This window comes from Miniopterus schreibersii, assembly GCF_964146895.1.
Source record: "Miniopterus schreibersii genome assembly, chromosome: 7".
NCBI classification, from domain to species: Eukaryota; Metazoa; Chordata; class Mammalia; order Chiroptera; family Miniopteridae; genus Miniopterus; species Miniopterus schreibersii.
The window spans coordinates 41,405,487-41,426,461 of record NC_138108.1 but is presented as its reverse complement, the minus strand read 5'-3'; the positions used below and the strand labels follow the sequence as shown (position 1 = coordinate 41,426,461).

Genomic DNA, 20,975 nt, shown 5'->3' with positions numbered 1-20,975 from the left:
TCAGCTGTCATAACTGAATACTTAGAGAAGGGTGTTTTTTCACATTCTCAAGTTATGCACCGAGAAGGCTGCCTGTCTCACCTCTCCCCAGCTACGGCTTGCCCTTGGTAGCCTGCCCTTTTCCCAGATCGTGCTTACGTGTGCTGCATATGCGAGGCTAGGAGATTTTCATAGTTCCTCGCCTGCTTTTAGAATAAGGATCTCTAAAGCAGCTTTGTGTGCCTCTGTGTTTATATATAGCCTTGTAATATCCTCAGGGGAGAATCTGAAAATTAATGCATTTAAATATCTGTATGAGAAGTTTGAAGAATTTGGGGGTTGCATGAATAGGGGAAGGTCATGACCTAAAGACCAAAACCAAAACCGTTTTACAGCTGATTTTGAGTACAGCTTATCTCCAGGGACCAACATCCTTTCTGGACTTATCTCGGGACTTCCATATAGGAAAACCAAAGAGAGAAGGCGAGCGTCTCTGTCTAAAGATCACGGAGTAGATCTTTGCTTATTAAACTTTTCTACCAGTGTCCTCTCTGGAGGAGAATGCATTCCTTCAGGGATTTGTAAATATAGCCATAAATACCCCCAATGTAAACAAACACTTTCTTTAAAATCTTGTATTTAATGTTGAAAAATCATGTGAATTTTGCATTCTCTTCTGTACTGTTTGACTTTAATATACAAACCAATACAAACAGATGCTAAGCATGTTTATTCCCCCAGATCTTAAAGTAAAATCAATGCTGTAGGACGTGTGCTTTTTCATACACCTTCCGCACAGTGCTGGGTACTGCTAGGCACCTATGGGAATACCCACGTTTGAGGAGTGTGGGCCCAGCCTGATCCTTGGTGCTGTGCCGGTGAGCTTCGCAGCCCAGCCCAGTGCATGGGGTAACGCAATGCCATTTTGCTGAGAAAAGAATAGGGGTAGATCGTCATTCAAAGATTTTCATTTTCTGTGGTTTTACTGTGGAAAGAGCTCTTTGCCTTGGAAGTGGAGGGGAGGGGAGAGGGCAGTTGTGGGATAGAAATCTGGCCTGTGGCTCTCACCTTCTAGCCAGTTGGGGAGGAGAAATTTAAGAGGCTAACCCAGTCATCTCCATTGTTTCCATCACTGATGTTAATCACTGTGCTCTTCGTGTCAGGTTCATGACTATCCCTACGAAAAGGGAGACCATTCAGACTTTATAGTAGGTTAATTAGCCATTGCTTACTCAGAGGGTTGGAGTATGTCTTTAAATAACCATTCATTCTGCTCTCTTAGCTGATGTGGGAGTCTCCTGTTGTATATTCCTGCCTCCCATTGAACACTCTCAGTGATGGGGAACTCACTACTAAACAAGGTGGCATATTTTCTTGTTAGGCAACTCTTAATAACCAGAAATTCTTTCTGTAACTTTTGTCAGCAGATAACTTTTCCTCTGATCAGTGATGCATAATTAAGTCTTTCTTTGGTCTTCTCTAGTTTTAACACCCCCATTTCCTTGCATTTTACATCAGGGTTGCCAGGTTTTAACCCTTGTATTGACCTTTCTTAGGGAACATTCATTCCAGGTAATTCGTCCAAAAATTGTACCTGTTTGTTAGCAGTAGCCAGGATGGTCACATGCTTTCTGTTGGATAGGAAAATGGTTCCAGAGTAGAAACAAAAGCTGAGTAGCAGCAGAATCTAGGGAAGTGTGGGCCTGCTGACTGAAGGAGCAACTGCTTTCTCCCGCCCCCCAGCCCCAAACACCCGAGAATTCCTCTTCTAGCCAACCCATAGAAATGCGCCCTATTAGTGCTCCTGTACTTCATTCAGATGCCAAATTTCTGTTCTTCCTGCCTCTAGTCATTTAACACAGGAAGCTCCTGCAGTGCCCAGTGTCCTGGATTGTGCCTGTTTCTCGTGTCCTAGTTGGGGCTCTGAGCACAGACACGTTTCCACACAGCACTTCTGTGGCACAAGTGCGCCTGCCCCTTGCATTCCTACTCTTCCTATATTCTGCCTCTGGTAACAACATTCTGGCAAGGAAGTGTGTTCTGAAGTCTGTTTTCATTAATCGAAATGGCAAAGTACAAATAAGACTGTTTCTTTTAACAAGCTCATTTTTATTTTAACCTTTGCTCTAAATAGAGAGTTCTGTTACTTATATAGGAAAACATAGAAAAAGAAAAAAGAAACAATAGCTGTTGTATTTTTAAGATTCTTAAAGCTGGATTCCCTTAGATACCTGTGACTAAAGATCCTAGTCCCTGAACCTGACCTATTCTATGCAAGATGTGCTGCTTTCCTCCCGTGGCAGCCTAGAGGAAGGAAGGAGTATCTGGTAGACACAGTACTAGTTAGTACTAGTCACATGCCTAGTCTCCTCTTACTAGTATAGATCTTTACTTTTTTGAGCGATTGAAAAATAGAAACATAGTCGAACAACAATCCTGTTCAGTAATAGAATATTTACATCTTTAACACCAAACCAAAGCTTTCCCCATTATTTTTAAGATAAGACTTGCAGGAGAAAAAAAATAACTTCAGAACCATAATCCAGGTGGTGGTGTTTTAATATACATGATGATAAAGCACATTTTTATTAGTTCATTCATTAATCTATGTTAAAGAGGCTGAAATAAAACTCAGTATTAGGGCAAAGTCTCAAAAGTAAGTATTAGGGCAGCAAGCTAGATAAAATATTTGTCAAGGGCTGTTTTCTAAAGCATTTTTGGCGGGGTTATATTTAGGTCATGATAAAATTAGGTTTCCTATATTGCATTAAAAATAAGCTTGTAACTTTTGTGAAGAAGGGAAAAAGGAAAATATAAATTAGGGATAGAAAAGGATGAAGGATCTGAACTCAGAAACAGGTCCATATAAACCTAAAAGATAGAAAAAATCCAGAAAAAAAAATTCAAAGACCTATTTTCTAGTTAAGTTAATAATCCTTTTATAAAGTAGATTTAATTTGTTAAAATTATGATTTGTTGGTACTTAATGAAGCTAGTTGCAGTTTTCTGAGTTCATTTGATATGCAGTAGATAATCTCTGAATGAAGACAGTAGCCACCTGAAAGTAGGTATATTCTAGGTCCCTACCCGAGCCAGTGCTATAATTGAATGAATAGGTCCTAGAAGCTCTAGTATCTAAAAAAAGTATTGTCTTTTAATAATTTAAATATTCTTCTTATGAAAAAAGTGTTTAAAAGAAAATTATAATTACTTACTAATAAGATAAATCTGGCAAAAAATGCCCAAAAGTTAAAAGCAGCAAACAGAGGAGAGAAAAAAAATACACAAAGAAACACAGATTAAAAACATTTAGGTATCAGTAGTATACTTATCTATCAATAATTGCTCAGCAAAACTGATGGAGATATAATATAAAGCATTTCTGAAAATGAGAGCGGGAAGCTGTTGAGGAAAGTGTACCAGACTACAAAGGCTAAAGAAGCAGATGGCTACATGTCATACCAAGACTTATTAAAATAATTAGACAGTCATAATTTCCATTTATTGAGTATGTGTCAGATACTATGTAAGGCCCTTCCCCAGCATCTCCCACTTCCCAGCAGCTATGCAGAGTGGGTGGTATTACTACCAGTGAGAAAACAGCTCAGAGAGGCCAGTGCCTTGTCCAAAGTCTAACAGCTGGTAAGGGCAGACTTTTTCTTAGATTCTTCATCTGGAAGATTTATCAAAGAAGTCAGATCATACTGTGCAAACTTGATAACTTTTGGACTATCAAATTTGAGACATTTGATAACAGAATGGAAAAGATTTAAAATTTTTTATTGGTTCTGGAAATGCCATGATCTGAGAAAAAGTGATTGGTTACTGAGAGGTAGAGGCAGAGTTCAAACTCACATCTGATTCTAAAATTTGTTGTTTTTTATGTTAGAACTTAGGTGGGGTCTTTTTTTGTTTTGTTTTTGTGTTTTTAATTCAGGGCAAAAGTCCATTTTTTTGGACTAAAGGCTGCAAACTTCAAAAAGTAAAATAATATTCCCTTTAAGGTTTTCTACCTTCATATGGTTTCACTTTTGATAATTAGCCAATAGTGCTGTATGTGTGTGAGTGTGTGTGTGTGTATGCTTTCAGCAATTTAGTTAATAGTTACATTTTTTTAATTTTAAGGAAATTTTTAAAAATTAAAAAATATTGTCTTACTACAGTACTCAAATGATTGGATTTAACCACCAAGTTAGTGATTTTCAGCATTTTTAGAGTTGTGACACCCTGTTAGGCTTTGATTTTGGTGATATCCCTGCTCTAGCTCACCCTTCAATGTTGTGTGGTAGGTACTTATTGATATTTAAAACAGCTCTGAGAGTTTATGAAACAAAAGTTAGAATGCTACAAAATTAGGGCTGAGAATTGTTGCATAGAAAAAATTATTTTTCGTGTGTAAAAGCGATTATTTTAACATGGTGGGATGAAAACATCATAGGATTGGATATATACTGTGCAACTATATTTACATAGATGAGACTAAATTTTGGTGAATTCACTGGAGAACACATCGGAAAAATAGGAACATAATTTGATCAGGTAGCAGTCCTCCCAAGATTTTGTAAGTATGGTTAATCAGCAGCTTACATTTTTCATGATTCTGGTCATAAGTTGATCCTTTAGAATAATGATTTTAAAATTAAAGGAGAGAAAGCTCAAGGGGAAAAATTAATATAGATGGTCTGACACTCATATAGGTGGCAGTGGAAATCTCAATCAGGCTTTACAGCTAAATCCATAATGCTTTGTCCAGCTCACTGGAGTTAAAACCTGTGCCCATACACCCCAGAATTGGTAGTCTCTTTGTTTATCAGATGGGACTTAATTTTGTATGGTCTCAAGAAAACATTCACATAGTTCCATAGTTCCATTAATACATAGCCAGTTTCCAGATGGCAGGATGTATCACAAAGTGAGTAATAGTGATTCTGGGAAGAACATGACTAGTTGCCTCATCTCAAGAAGTAAAGATGTGGAGATGGTGCTCAGAGGCCTGCTTTCCCATGGCACCCTGAGGCCAGTTCCAAAGGGGCCTGACCCTACCTTAGTGCATCGTCTTCCCTGGACCTCTCTGCACCAGAGGGTTTAGATTTAGTCACAGTGCTCTCACCTTGGTTCAGGTCTCTATGTTTATTTTTAAAAAGGATTTCCCTTCCTCTCTCCCTGTTTTTCCCCCTCCTCCTCTTGAGTTAGAGATGCCCAATTCTGGAGGTCCCAAACATGCTCTTCAGTCTCCCAAGAAGTCTAGGCAGCACTTTCCAAATCAGGATTGGCTTCAGAATCCCCTGGAGTGGGTGGGGGAGAACTTGTAAAAACTATCGGTCTCAGACTGTACTTAATCTGGTTGGAATGTTTTCAGTTGCAAAAGGTATAATGGAAGAGTAGCCAGAAACTATTTATTTATGTATTTGTTCAACAAACTTTTTAAAAAAAAAATATCTTTATTGATTTCAGAGAGAGGAAGGGAGAGGGGGAAAGAGAGAAACATCAATGATGAGAGAGTCATTGATCTGCACGCCCCCCACTGGGGATCAAGCCCGAAACCCGGGCATGTGCCCTGACCGGGAATCGAACCCCGATCTCCTGGATGCTAGGTCAATGCTCAACAAATATTTTTGAATGGCAAAGATGCAATGTGCCTAGCTGTGTACTAGATGCTGAAGATCCAGCTGTAAATAGAAATGACCTTTGCCTTTGGGGAACTTGCAGCCTGGTGGGAACTAAGTGGGAAAGATGAATGGGTAAAGAAAGAAGGCACAGAAGAAGGAAAATTTAACTGTGCTCATGAGGCTCAAAGAAGCTGGTTGTGGACAGGAGCTTGTTTTAGGAAAACAGGAGTTTTTCTAAGCAAAGACAAGCGTGTGCAAAGGTATGGGGATATGTCCTGGGAACTGCCCATGGTTCCGAGTGGGGGGGATGAAGTAAAAGTAGCCGTCGGTGGTAAAGGAGGAACACAAGAAAACGTCCCAGGGTTAGAAGACACGGGGTACGGACAGAGCTCGCTGGGTCCCCGCTGATGAAGGCCAAAGACTCACCCCTGAGCATAAGCTATTAATTTCAGGGTTCCAGGGATGAATACAGAGCCTAAAAGCTTTCAGAAAGGAGAAGATACGTAAAGAGGATTAGTAACCAGGGTAGCAGCAGGCTGCTCTATGGCCACATTAGAAACTACACTATGAAGTAATACTTCCAAAGTTGTTTCCCACCTAGAATTACATACCCGGCCGGGCTACCAATCAAGACGTTTTGTGACACACAGATTCTCAAAAAAATTACATTTGGGCTACTCTATTCAGGTAGCTACTGGGAGATGGGCACTGTCGAAACAAGAAAGTAAACCGAGAGAGACGCCAGGAGACCCAAGGACGGGCTCCAACTGGAGAATGTGAAGGAAGCCCTTGGGGTGGTACAGGGAAGGGAAGCCCCAGCCCAAGTCAGGCCCCACAGCAACACTGCAGCCGGACTGGGTCCAGACGAAGGGTGCAGGAGCAATGTCTCAAAAAATAAATTAAAAAAATTACCTGATGTCTTTATTGAGAGTAATTTTGCAGTTCTTGGGAGAGTTTGATGAGGTTAATAAGTGTTAGATGTATAAAAAGCTAAGCAAACAACAAAAACAGAGCAACTACTAACTCTAGGAGAAATAGAAGCTTATCCAAGAAAGGAAAAGTTATTGAATTCCACATAGCACTCCTGGAAATAATATTTACTTTGTCAGACTACTGTAAACCCTGAATATTGACTAAACTAAATGTTACAATGTAGTTGGAAGCTGGGAGGATTAGGCAAGAGTGACATGTTGTGTGCTGAGAGGCAAGGAGTGGTATATGAGAACTAAATCCTTACCTTCCACAGAAAGAAATTAATAGATAATATCTAAAATGGAACAACCAAGGAAGAGCAATATAAACACATTTTTTAGAACCATGGAGGTAAATACTAGAAGAAAATGTTAAAGGAGTTGAAATTAGTTCCCTATGGAGAGAGAATTGAGTGGGGGAAGGGGTGGGGCAGGGGAGTTCTAATTTTATTACAAGCTTTATAGTTCTATTTTATTTCTATACTTTGATAAAAAGAAAAATGATTAATGAAAATATAGAACCAGCATCTAACACTGAGGGAATCTTGCAAGTGGTGTTTTGCATCTTGTTGAATAAACTTTTTAGCTTACATGTTCCGTGTACCTACCTTTGGCACATTCCTAAATTTTATCCATACTTTTTTCTTTTCTGTGATGAACTAAATATGAATTGAAGCAAAAGTTAGAAGGTAAATTACTCACTCAAGTGTGTATGTGTGGATTGTACCTGAATACTGTGGTTTTCCCCCTGTATTTTCCTGTGGACTCTAAGCTGTCTTTCCAGCCTCAGAGGATAAATAAACAGCCTGCTCTCTTGCCTTCTCCCCAGAGTGGAGCAGGGCTTGACTTCACACAAGAAACCAGCATTCTTCAGTGACCTGATGTTCCTAAAATGGGGTTGCTGGTCTCTGAGCTGTTCACATCACAGCAAAGCAGCAGGTTGTCAATTTGAATAGATATAAATTGCCTCCTCCACCTTTTTATTTTGAAAATTGTCAAATTCCACAGAGAAATGACAAGAGTAGCAAAACCCCAAGAACTTCCACCTAGATTTGCCGGTTCTTAACATGTTGCCACATTTGCTTCCCCTCTCTCTGTACCCACACATTTTTTGAGGGGTCAGGGAGTTGAATCATTTTAAATTAAGTTGTAGATATCATACTTTCATATGTCTCCCAGCATATCGCCCAAGAACAAGGCCATTCACATACAAAACCAAAATACCATTACTTGCCATCGATAATTTAATATTGCCTAATCTGTAGTAGATAGTCAGATTTCCCTAAAATCCCAGTAATTCTTCCTGTAGATTTTTTTTGGATCCAAAATCTAGTGGTCACACACCTCATTTAGTCATCATATTTCTCTAAGTCCTCCTTATGCTAGAGGCTTCCCTGCCTTAAAAAACAATCCTTCATGACATTGACAGGTGTGAGGAGCCCAGGCCCGTTGTTTTGTAGAATGTCCCATACACGTGAAGTTGTCTTTTTGCTCCCTCATTGTGAGATTCTGGTTTATAATTTTGGCAAGCGTACCATACACAAACTCTCTTATCCACCTGCTTTGCTGCAGGTTCAGAATTGTAGTGCTCTGTTTTCTTGTTTGTATGTGTTTGTTTTGTGTTTCCTGCTAATGTGTGGTTTGGCCTGGGGTGTGAAAGGTGAACACTTACCTGGTGCATCGTAAAACACCTGAGACTGCAGAAAATGTCACTGTAATAATGTCTGGGAGGGGACATCTGTTCCTCTGGAAACAAGCATAATATTTTTTTAAAATATTCTTGGCAGAGGTCTTTGGATGACTTAATATACTGTAATCAGGGCAGGTTTTCTACTCTTTAATTAAGTTTCTGCTATAGGATACAGTCCAGGGAGCCACTTTGGAAAACACTTGGCCGGCTTTCCTATCATCCCTACGCTGAACGTTTTTTGCTTTCGGGCTCTAAGCACTGACTGTGTGTTCAGTGTGCAGCCTTTTGGCTCTCCTCGCCGGGATGCTCAGTTGCTTAGGTTATGTGTATTTTGCGTGAAGTGAGCACAGCGTGTGGAGATGGCGTGCCTCACATGCCAGAAGAGCTATGCAAGCTCGCTGCTGAAGGCATGCTTCCCGGCTGTCCGGGCTTCACGATAGGAGACCTGGTGACACAGTAGCCTTTAGGCAGAGCTCCTGGGGATGTGCAGGAAGTGCAGCTACAGGTTTTGTCAGGGGGGAAATCTGAGCCATTTCTCTGTGGACAGCTGTGTGGCAGAGTCTGGGCAAGTTGCTGCTGAATTTTGCACGGGCTGCCAGGGTAAGTGTTTTCCTTTTGATTTGTTAGTCCTGGTTTTCCTTCTCCTGAGTCATCAAGGTTCTTTCTGGAAGTTTCACAGGACTTATTATTATGCATTATCTAAAGTGGGATTCAGAGGATTCGTTCTAATGTATTTGTAATCCAACTTTTCTTTCTCTTTCTCTCTGCAGAGTTTGTGGAGGTATAATACTTTGTCATTATGCGATGTCGTCTCTCGGTCCCTCCTTTGTGCAAATTAAATTTGATGACTTGCAGTTTTTTGAAAACTGCGGCGGAGGAAGTTTTGGGAGTGTTTATCGAGCCAAATGGATATCACAGGACAAGGAGGTGGCTGTGAAGAAGCTACTCAAAATAGAGAAAGAGGTAAGGTCTTTTCTTGCTCTCAGAAGTGGTCACAATGGCACTTATGTAAGTTTTTCAAGCTAGAGTCAGAGGTCATAGGCTGCCAGGGACCTAGCAAGGCCTTTGGGGCTGATCCGAGAGGCCCTTTCCCAACTTCCATTCCGGGAGCCCCATAAATAGAAATTATTGCTGCGTGTTGCTTTAGAGTTGAGTTCTACTAGGGGTCATCTGAACTGAGAGGATTTCTTTCCATGGCATGAAAGACCAAATGTTCTCTGAACTGTCCTGGCGGGGAGGTAAGATTTCAGACCTTTTCTTTTCCCTAATCAGCCAAGAGGGGTCAGTAAAGAGTAATGTGTCAAGTTTTCAACCCCTTTCTATTTTCTGCCTGTGATTTTGTAGTCATCAGGAGTTGTCTTTTAAAATAAAAAGCATTTCCTACTGAAATATAAGCAATACCAGTGTTTTGTATTTCACCTCTGCTTGAAGCCAAAAGTGATGGACTTTGTTTAATAAAGAATTAACAGACAGAGCTGCCCTACTTAGAAAACCAGAAATGGCTTTCAGAGTCTGGGATGTGTGCTGGTCCTAGTCAAGCTCAAAGCTCATAGGCCCTTCATCTTAGGAATGTGATACATCACCCCAAAATTCAGTGTGGTACCTTGAAAGTAAAGCTGATTGTGGGGCTGACTTGCAGGGGCTCAGTGGCATTGATAACCTTTAATATCTACCCTCTGGAGCTTGTTTCAGTCATTTCTATTTTTCTTTTTCTATATCTATTTCTATTAGTCCAGTTTTGGCTAATTATTGTTCTTTTCAGTATCTTGTAAAAGTGAACTTTTCCATAAATATCATTTAATCTCCCTGAGTGATTTCTTTTTTTTCTCATTAATTGCTGCCAGTGAACCGTGGCTTTTGATGAGAGAAGGAAACCCAAAAGGCAGCACTTCGTGCCCTTTCCCCCGCAGTGCTGTGTGACTGTGACTGTGTGATCACCAGCAGTGTTTCTGATTGCTGAAGCCAGGTCGGAGGACAAGATACCTCTGCCTTGGCGAGCTCTAGGCTGTGGAAAGCTTAGGAAGCAAAAGCTGTTAAAGACCATGTGTGCGCAAAACAGAAGGGCACTGTGCAAAACAAGTTTCCTCCTCCTCACTTCTTGATCAGCAGCTTTTTAAATAGTAGCCAAATAATAAAACCATTGCTTACTCTGAACTGAACCTAGCTTCTTTTATCTAGTGAACTCTTAAAGCCTTTATCGAGAGCATTATTATACTTTTTTTTATAGAGTGAGAAATAGAGCTTTGAGAAATGTGTTGAGCCTCCCCCAGGAAGGGACAAGAGAGATCCAGGAGATCAGATCCCCTGTTCTTTTTAATTTTTTTAACTCTGAAGCCTCTAGTTGACCAGATTAAGAATAGAAAAGAAGTTACATCAGATTTTAGTCAAGGAAGTATGTAAGTGTGCATTAAGTCATGCAACTTCAGTCCAATAAACATGTCTTTATAGGATTATTGGATGTGGACTTTATGAGACATGAAACAGACTTTGATAGGAAAACAATAATTGCAACCCATTCCCTGCACCCCCCGCCCATACTTAATACCTTTTTTACTACCTTTGACAGAACCAGGAAAATGACATAGGAAAGCACAGGGGTGAAAGCAGGAGCTGGAAACTGCCTGGTCCTACTCTGGTTTAGGCTTTTACCCTGGGTGGGTATCGTTCTGAAGTTGAGTTGATTACAGTAAACTGCAGGAGCATAACTCATAACTGTAAGTAGGGAAAACAGAAACTCTGTTTCAGCTCTGGGGCTTGGTTTAGTCAGTGGCAGTCAGTGATAAAGAGACATGGTAAATTATTACGGAGCAATAGTGCATCCCACACTTACTGAATCAACATGAGTTTAAGATGTACTAAATTTTTGCGAGGGATTGGCAGTTATTGGAAAGGGAATATGCATTTCTTATGTAAATATTTGTTATACTTTATGAGCTAAGTATTGGCTTGCTGCCTAGATGTTTTCTAAGTGGTGAGATAAAGGTAATTAGTCTGGATTTTCTTTTATTTTATAGATTCAGTTTTATGCCACTTGGTCACTTTTGCCAATGAGTTTTAGAAGCAATGGAATATTTAATAATATGTTCATAGATCACGCATGTAATTCTTTAAGAATGACCTCATATCTGATTAAATATATGTTTTATGAACTTAGTAAAAGGTGGAGAAAATATAAACCAAACTCTTTAACATGGTTTATGTGAGAGGATAGAGGAAGACTATTTATTTTCACTTTATTTATAGACCTCTAGTTTAGTGAGTATGTATTGCTTTCTTCTGCTTTAGTGCATATATATTACTTTTCTAATTTAGAAAAAAGAAAAATAGCATTTACTTAAAATCTCAGTAGTTCTTTAAAACTTTATTTTTAAGAAACTTTTATACCTAGGGAAAAATGATAAGAATAGTGCATGAATTCTGGCATACGCTTCCCCTAAAATCACCACGTATTCACATTTTGCAACATTTGCTTTATTTATTTATTTATTTATTTATTTATTTATTTATTTATATGTATTCATACATATTTTATTTTTTTACTGAATCATGAGAGTAAATTGCAGATGCTGTATCCCTAACATCTTCCAAGAACACAACTAATTCAGAAATTTTAACATTGATTCAATAATAGTACCTATTATACAATCTGTATTCAAATTTTGCCAATTGTCCCAATAACGGCTTTTTATGGCAATTTTTTCCCAACTCAGGATTCAACCTAGGATCACATACTGCATTTAGTTAATATATCTATTAGTTTGCTTTAATCTGTAACAGTTCCTCTGCCTTTCTTTATCTTTTAAACTTTTTGCAGAGTGCAGGACAGTTTTGTAGACTGTTCCTCATTTTGGATTTACCTGATTTTTCCCTCTCTCTTGCCTGGTTTAAGGCTGTGTCGCCTTGGTAGGAATGCTACAGAGGTCATGTGTCCTTGATGTATCTCAGTGAGAGAACACCTATGTCAGTGTGTCCCATTATTGGTGACATCAATTTTGAACCCTTGATTAAGGGGTGCTCATCCAAGTTGTCCACAGTAAAAACACCTCTTGTCCCTTAGAAATTAATAATTAAGCTGTTGGTACATACTGTAAGGCTATGTAAATACTTCCCTCAACAAACATTACCCCATGTTATTAGCATTTATTGATGATACTTGTTTGAATCAAATATTATTTTGACAGTTACTCTGTAGAAAGCAAAAATTTCTAGCATAAACGAGTCTTCCTTTCTTTTTTCCTTCCTTCCTTCACTTATTTATTCATTCACTTATTCATTTATTTATTGTTTCATTGTAGATTTCTGGATTCCTTTTCAAACTCAAAATATTACAGTCTATTTTATTATTTTTTACTTTCATGATTAAATTGTCCTTGATGTAGCAAGTAAGAATCTCTTCACGATGGCTCCTGTATCCCTTTTTCTTTTTTTAAGATCTGTTAAATTGATTTTTGAGAGAGAGGAAGGAAGAAGGAGAGAGAGAAACATCATGTGAGAGCGAAACATTGATCGGCTGCCTCTTGCACACCCCCTACTGGGGATCGAGCCATGACCTCCAGGTTCATGCATCAATGCCCAACCACTGAGCCACACTGGCTGGGGTGAAAGGGTTTTATAGTGAACATTTGTATATCTGCCATCTAGGGTCTGTCATTAACGTAAATACTTGCTTTATCACATATAAACCCAGCTATGTATCCCTCCATTCATCAATCCACTTTGATGTATTTCAAAATAAGTTGGAGGCATCAGTACATTTCCCCTTAAATCCCTTTAAAGCAGGCCTATTGTTCCAGAGGTCAGTATGCATTTGCAGTTTTGTTTTCTTTTGAGGTAAAATTTACATGCAAAGAAAAGCACGTGTCACTAAGTTTTGACAAATGTGAACACCATGTGACCCATATATTTACTTTTATAATCAGAAAAAACTCAATTAAAACAGTGTAGCTCTGACAAGCTGAGGCACTTTCTAAGGTGGTTCGAGGGGATTGAGTGTTATAAACCTCTGTAGTATGTCACAAATCACTAATTTTCCAATCTCAATACATGCCTTTAAAATGTTTAATGTTTAGTTTTCCATAGCAATGCTATAGGATTTTCAGTGGTAATTTAGCTTGTTTATGTTAGTTGCAGATTTACTTGTAGTGCACTATTTATTTTTGTTTTAAAAAAGTTTCCAACAGGAAAAATATATATATAATCTGAAGTATATATACCAAAGGTAAGAGAAGAAACCATCATTGTATCTTTTTTGTAAATTTCAGTTGAGCTGAGATCAAACCAAACTGCTGAGGCAGAAATTGAAGCAAGGAGTGGAGAGGGCAAGGAAGGACATTGTGGATCACAGTGTCCTCTCCCAGCTGCTGCTGACCCAGAGGACAGTCCCCACACACAAGTGTTCATCAGCCTCACAACGTGGGCTTTCAGATAGGGCCCATCAGAACAGCTCATTTTACCCTTGCAATACATTTGATGATATGTAGAACCAGACCTGTCTGTACATGGTATTTTTTTTTCCATCTGAGAGATGGAAACCTGCAAGCATTTGCTTTAACTTGAGATTTGTTGATATTCAGCTGATAGTAGGAAACCAGATTTAAGTATGAGATGTGAAAGAAACACGATTGCCTTTCATTTCCCCAAAAGAATTGAAAGGAAGCAGAATCCTCAAGAGGTGAAATACGAGGCTTTTTCTGCATTTGCTTTGCTTTTTGCAAGGCACCACTCACTCCCTTTATTTAAAAAGATCTTTTTCCTTCCAAATTTGACTGTTGTGGAAATGTTGAAAGCCATATAAATTCAAATTTCAAAACTGTCCCATGTTGTAAATATTTATAGATAAAGAGAGATGATAAAAAAATGGCAAAACTGATCATAAGAACAGGAGCTATCAGTAACTTTTTATATAAAGGGGAACAGATCCATGTGAAATAGAAAACACAGTCTTGGTATTGACACAAAACTAGGAAAGAACAAAAAATAAAAGCTTTTGTTTTACAAACTTTATCAACATGACAGCATTTAGTGCTTCATAGAAGGCTAGTTAATGTTACCTTGACTAGTTCATAGGAGACCGTTTTTTCCTCTCTTTGTAGTTCTATAGCTGGCTTTTTATTAATAAATTATTTGCATTTGATTTACTTGCAGGAATGCTGTTGTAGTGTTTTCCCCGTCTCTGAACACAATAAGAGGAATAATACCCTGTTTACCTTCTTTGTAAACCCTTGCCCGCCTTGCCCGGCTCACAGTAATGTGTCTGTCCCTTGGTGCTTGGTGTCACGTCACGGGACACTGTCCTCTCATTCTCACTCAGGAAGGCTGCCCTGTATTTCAGTACCTACATTGTCTTCGTTTACTCTGTTGAGCTGGGAGAGAATAGAACACGTCTGGCCTTTCTGTATCTCTGCTGTGACGTGCATTCAGCTGCGTAGTAACACAACTTTTGGTTAGTACCTTTGCTCTTTACCTGGCGTTTGATTTTTATAAAGGCCCTTGCTTTCGTACCTCTTAGACTGGCATGCCATCTCTGCTTAAGGAATTTTAAACATTTCCCTGTGCCATGCTTTTACATATATAACTCATCACTTGAACTGGGGAATAAGCAATGTAATGAATTATTTTATTTGCTAATTAATGTAGTCGTCATCCTGAAGTCTATACTGAACAGCTGTCTGTCACTCAGCTCTTTTTTATGAGGTATTTCTGTCACTGGGAGCTTATGATCTAAGACACTCCAACGTGAACTGCTATAAAGAGATACAGAAAATTGGTAGTTACAAAACAGTCGTGGGGACGTAAAGCACAGCATAGGGAGTCTAGTCAGTGATACTAGAATAACTATGTATGGTGCCAGGTGGGTACTAGCAATATCAGGGGGATCACTCTGTAAATTACATAATTGTCTAACCATTATACTTGAAAGGAATATAAAATAATATTGAATGTCAACTATAATTGGAAAAAAATATATAAAAACAATAATAAAGTAAAAAAAGGTAAAGAGACATAGAAAATTGGACACATGTTGAACAAATATGTAAATTAAACAGGTAAGCATGTGTTCCTGGTACTTCTGAAGGTAACACCAACCTTATGGGAGAGGTGACTTTACAGTGAGGAAAAGCTACAGGATGGTTTCTTCTGGGACCAAGGAAAGTTTAGGAAAGTACCTAAATTGTAAATAAAGTTCTTATCATGTTATGTGAAGTGCAGTTACATTAAGACAAGCATCAGATGCTTTTCACATCATTGATATGATCATAAAAATGTTTTATTTGCAAGAGAAAGCCCCTATCCTTTGCTTCTTAGTCATTAAAATTTTTTAAAATCTTTTCAAAACTTTGTTAGATTACTTGTTTACTTGCACGTGGAGGTTATTTTTGGCCTGTCATATGAGGAACTTTGTTGCAACTGTTTTTTCAGCTTTCGTTAAAGTAGTATTGATCTCAGTTTATTAAGCAATAAACATTTCAGTTATTTAATATTTGTTCTCCAGCCATGCTCTAAATACTGTGTTGAAATCAAACTAATGAATGTATTCCAATAAAAATGTTATATCCTGACTAACTGGTGTTATAAAAAGGCAGGCTCTTGCTGCTGAAAGAAAAATAGTATGAAGCATGAATTGAATTTCTGAGAAACTTAAAGCCTAATAGACAATTGAAAAATTGGAGGGGAGGAAGAGCCACCCATGAATACTTCTGACAGTTTCAAAATAGATATGATGTGCTCTCAGAATAGAATTACCTCACTTGTGTATTAAAAAGGTGCCAAGAATTTTCTTCTCTACTTTATGGTGTAGACAGGAAGTCAGTGACATGAAATTACCCAAGATAGAGACTATGTTATCAACTTTTTTTCATTCACTGCTTGATGACTACTCCTGGTCAGGACACCCAGTTTCTGTTGAACACTGCTGTTGATAGCATGTGAGATACGGGCTGTTCCGTTTCGAAACAGCTTCATTCTTGGGAAGTTCTTCACGATGAACTTGCAGCCACGGCTACTGGTCTCCTTTGGGGCCAAGGCAGAGCATATCTTACCCTCTGCATCGGTCAGCTTCCTGAGCACAGGATCTGAATGGCAGTGATCTTGGTATATTCTGAGCTCCGCATGGTACCTGGCCCACCATAAGCAATCAATAAATGCATAGGACATACATAAACAAAGTAATAAACACAGCCATCACCTCACCTTTCTCTTCTTTTGTAAGATTTGCATAAGGTTTTGCTCTTCTGAATCTCCGGAGAAGAAAACAGCTTGCCATTCCTAGTCTACTTCAGGGCCGCTTCTTCTCCATGTTTGGCTGATTTTTTTTGGAGTTCTTAATAAATTAGTTTGTCTTTGAATGAAGGGTTCTGTTCCATAGCAGCCGGGAAGGATTTCCCTGGCCATGTTTCTCAATCTGGTTGGTTTTTTAAAACGTGTTTCCAAAAAAAGGAATCTTAAGATGCTTTTTCTTAGCTTCATGAATATCAGATGTTCACTGATTCATGACCTGAGAGAAATTAAGGTGTCCTAAATGAAATGAGACTGCCGGAATTTTAATGACTTGAAAATAGGACTACTATCCCTGATACTGTTCTTCAGGAAAACAGTGATTGGCGAAATTAGCTCCATTGGAGCAGCTGCACTGATAAGTGAGAATATCGGGGAAGTGTCTACACAGGCCCTGTTTAAGAAGGAGGGGGCTGCTTGGCTGCTCTGCTTTCGAAGAGAGATTATGTTAAGCAATTAATGTACAGAAGCAGCTTAACTCACTAAATTTTAAAATCAAGCAGAACGGTGCTTCCTCTAGTGGGAAACTGAATTTCTGTTATTGGAACTTTGGTCATAGAGTCTACCTTTAAGAAATATGTATACATTTTAGTTTTAATCATTGGATGGCTGTTTTAAAATATAATACATAGTTTACTTAGTATGTAGTAAACGAACAGCTCCAAAACTCTTAAACTGCTGAGCAAATTTTTAGAGTTGTGAAAGTGGAAAGCGTTTTCCCCTTAAAATTTCAGGATAGTTTCTTACACAAAAATAAGGCCCCTAAGTATAACCTGCATTCTTCCTTGGGACAAACTTCATACTCAAAGAAATGAAGAGATTTTAGTAAGAGATCAGGAAATTAATATTAACTGGATTTGAGGGTATGGAGTGTTAGAATTTTATACTGTGCCTTGTTTTGGAAAACAATTTAAGATTGTTAGTAGGTAGAATAAGTATATTTTTGAGGTTCCAGATAAGACCTTCTGTATCCCTCCCCCCAGTTTCTTACCTGAATGTAGGGTAAGGAAATAAAAGAAAATTAACATTTCTTAAGTTCCTGCTATTTATAGCCACTCTTCTAAGTAGTTTATATATATTCTCTGTTTAATCCTGTTGCTAGTGCCTTAGATTTTAGCATTGTAATTTCAGTCTTTGAGATAGTTTCCCCTAATAAGACTGCAGATACCACCGAGAAAGGTAACTATGTGTCAGGAATATCTCAGAGTAAATGACAAATGTGATTTTTCTCCTGAGCACATACTTTTCTAGGTGGGGAGATGCATAATTGATGCTGCAGGACACTGTGACCTGAACAGATTACAAGGAAACCTCCTCTTCTGTATTCTGTCATCCAACAAATATTGAATATTTATTCCATGTCAGGCGCTATTCTAGATACTAGAGCCACGTTGGTAAATAAAATAGACAAAAATTTATGTCCTTTTAGAGTTTACTTACAAATCTTGGAAATTAAAAAATTAAATCGTATGTTAACACCTTATAAAGACCCTTACCCCTCTTAAGTATGGGCTGAACTTAGTAACTAAGGTCCCAAGATTAGAGTACATAAGAGGAAGAATTAGTAACTTTATAGTGGACAAACCCAGCAGCCACCACCTTAACCAGGTGAGCAGGGTGAATATCTCTAGTGATAAGTCAGGTCGATGGCACATATCCCAATACAATATGATGACAAAAGCACTTCATCTTTATGGTCTTCTTCCCCAAAACCCATAACCCCAGACTAGTCACGAGGATAACATCAGATACCCCAAACTGATGGGCATTCTCAGAGAAAGACTGAGAAACTGTCATAGTCCAGAAGAGATTGAGGAGGCATGACCACCAGACACAATGTGGTATCCTGAATTAGATTCTAGAACAGAAAAAAAGGGTATTGGTGGGGAAATGGTGAATCCTATTGAAATCTGGAGTTTAGTTAATAGCAATGTACTAATGATGGCTTCTCAGTTTTGACAAATTCACCCTAGAGATGCTACTAAAATTGTTCCAAAATAAAAAGTTTATATAAAAAATAGAAGGAAAAACATAGAGCAGAGTAAGGGAGATCAGGTGTGTCAGAATGGGGCTGGGGTTGCAAATTTAAATAGGTTAGTCAGTTATCAAGAAGGTGATATTTGGGTAAAAAGTTGAAGGAAAGAGGAGAGGGAGCCGCATGCATACATGAGAGTAAAACATTCCAGGCAGAGGGGACAGGCAAGTGCCAGGTGGGAGCGTGTCTGGCGTGTTGGGGAAAGAGCAAGGAAGCCATGTGTGGAGTGGAGTGGAGTGGAGTGCGTGAGGGAGGAGAAACAGAAAATGGGACCAGAGTGGTAACAGGACCATATAGTATAGGGCCTTGTAGGCCTCTGTAAGAGCTTCTAATTTAAGTTGGGAGGAAATGGTGAGCAATCGAATGCTTTGGAGTAGAGAAGTAAAATAATTTGACTTATGTTTTAACATGATCACTCTTGATACTCTGTTCAGAAAAGACTATTTGGGGCAGAGGCAGGGACAGAAAGACTAGTTAGGAACAAAATCCAAATGAGAGATCTTTATGCCCAGGGCCAGGAAGGTTGCAGTGGAGGAAGAAAGAAGTGGTTGAATTTGGGCTGTATTTTAAAGGTAGAACTAACTAGATTTGCTCACTGGTTGGACATGCTCTGTGAAAGTAAGAGTCAGGGAAGTCTCATGAGGTTTGCACCAAGGAGATGGAAGGACATATTTGCCATCATGTGAGATGGGGAAGAACATGGGTAGAGCAGGTTTGTGAGAGTGATCAGGAGTTCATTTTTTATATAAACAAAGAACAGTTGGAATTAACCATCTAAAAATACCATTTACCATGCAACAAAATTATGAAATAGTTGAAAACAACACAAATATCCATCAGCTTATAATGGAATAACATTCATTCCTTTAAAAAGAATGAATTTCTGATACAGGCTACAACATGGACAGACCTTGAAAACAGTATGCTAAGTGACAGAAGCCAAACACAAAAGGATAAATAGGGCATGACGTTACTTATATGAGGTACCTAGAAGAGACAAATTCTGATACAGAAAGTAGAATAGTGGTCACCAGGGACTGGGGGGAATAGAGAGTTATTGTTTAATAGGTACAGAGTTTGTGTTGCAATGATGAACAAATTGTGGAAATAGTGGTGTTGGTTGCATAACAATCTGAATGTACTTAATGCATTGTACACTTAAAATGGTTAAATGGTAAGTTTTATATGTACCACAAGTAAAATAGAAAGTTTTATTTAAAAAAAATACTAAGGGTTAAATTTAACAACTAAACTGTATAAAACCTTGACACTGACATTGCTGAGAGAAATTAAAGAGGGCATTAGTAACTGGAGAGACGTACTGTGCTCGTGGGTCAGAATACATGCTATTAAGATGTCAGTTCTCCTGAACTTGATTTGATTCCGTACAATCCCAATCATAGCATCAGCTAATTTTTTGGTAGAAATTGATAAGCAGATTGTAAAACATATATGGACATACAAAGAACCTAGAATAGCTAAAATAATTTTGAAAAAGATCAATGTTTGAGGACTTATACCACTACTTCATTTCATTACTTACTGTAAAACTAGTTATCAAGATCATGTGATATTCATGTATAGATGTGGTTTTCCTGAGTACAGTGAAGTAAAAGCAGAACCAGAGTTGAGGATGGATGCAAGGGAAGGATTCTGTGGTTTGCCATGGGAATTAAGCTAGATGAAGAGGAAAGGGAGGACATCAGGGAAGGGAGTGGCACTGAAAAGGTATAGGAACTTGTGATTGTAGGTTGCGGGACTGTTGGAGTTCAGGTACTAGAAGAAGGGAGCTGCAAACATAGAAATCGGTGGTCAGCAAGTCGGATGGATGGATTTGGGCTTATGGAGGGGTACAGCTGTTGGTGGTGCAGGGCCTAAGGTGTGACCAAAGGAATGTGCAGCTGTCTTGTGGTGATTGATGGCAGAAACAGGGACAGTGGGCATAGTGAGATTCGGCCTGGAGTTCTCAAGCAGATAGTTGTAACCAGGCTGTTGGGGTAGGAAGGGGTAGGTGTTGGACCCTCCTCCCCAGCCTCAAGAGTTGGACGGAAGAGACATCCGGGGAGGAGCACACTGACTGTGAAAATCTGTTTAGCAACAGAAGAGATTTTTCCTTAACTTCAGGTTGTGTGATTTGTGTCATCTGGAATTTGCCCAAGACTCTTACAGCAGATAACTGGCTGAGAACAAGGCCATTCTAGAGGAACTAGGAAACTGAAAACGAGGAAAACCTTCTTGCCAGCATGTCCTTAAAGGGGAATCAATCTGCTGGCAGTGACAGCAGCCAAAATATTTATGATGAATTTCATTTGCAGGTTTTAAACAAAGTCCTCTGTCTTTTGTTGGAAATGGAGCATTCATCCCCAGGAAGCAGCAGAGCCTAGTGTTTGAGGGCTGGCAGTCTAGCGTCAGACAGT

General features: G+C 38.9%; 1 protein-coding gene across 4 annotated transcripts in view; it reads left to right on the top strand.

Annotated features, from left to right (window-relative positions):
- Positions 1-20,975, top strand: part of MAP3K20 (mitogen-activated protein kinase kinase kinase 20) — a 137,093-nt gene that overhangs the window by 3,124 nt on the left and 112,994 nt on the right. For 2 of the 4 annotated variants that reach the window (XM_081142901.1, XM_081142903.1), the window contains exon 2: positions 9,020-9,212. In XM_081142901.1, the coding sequence (XP_080999027.1) occupies positions 9,054-9,212 (159 nt within the window). In that variant the 5' untranslated portion in view covers positions 9,020-9,053. Of the gene's footprint in view, positions 1-8,582; positions 8,850-9,019; positions 9,213-20,975 lie in introns of those variants that run through there. The other 2 variants (XM_081142904.1, XM_081142902.1) reach the window with 2 other exon arrangements.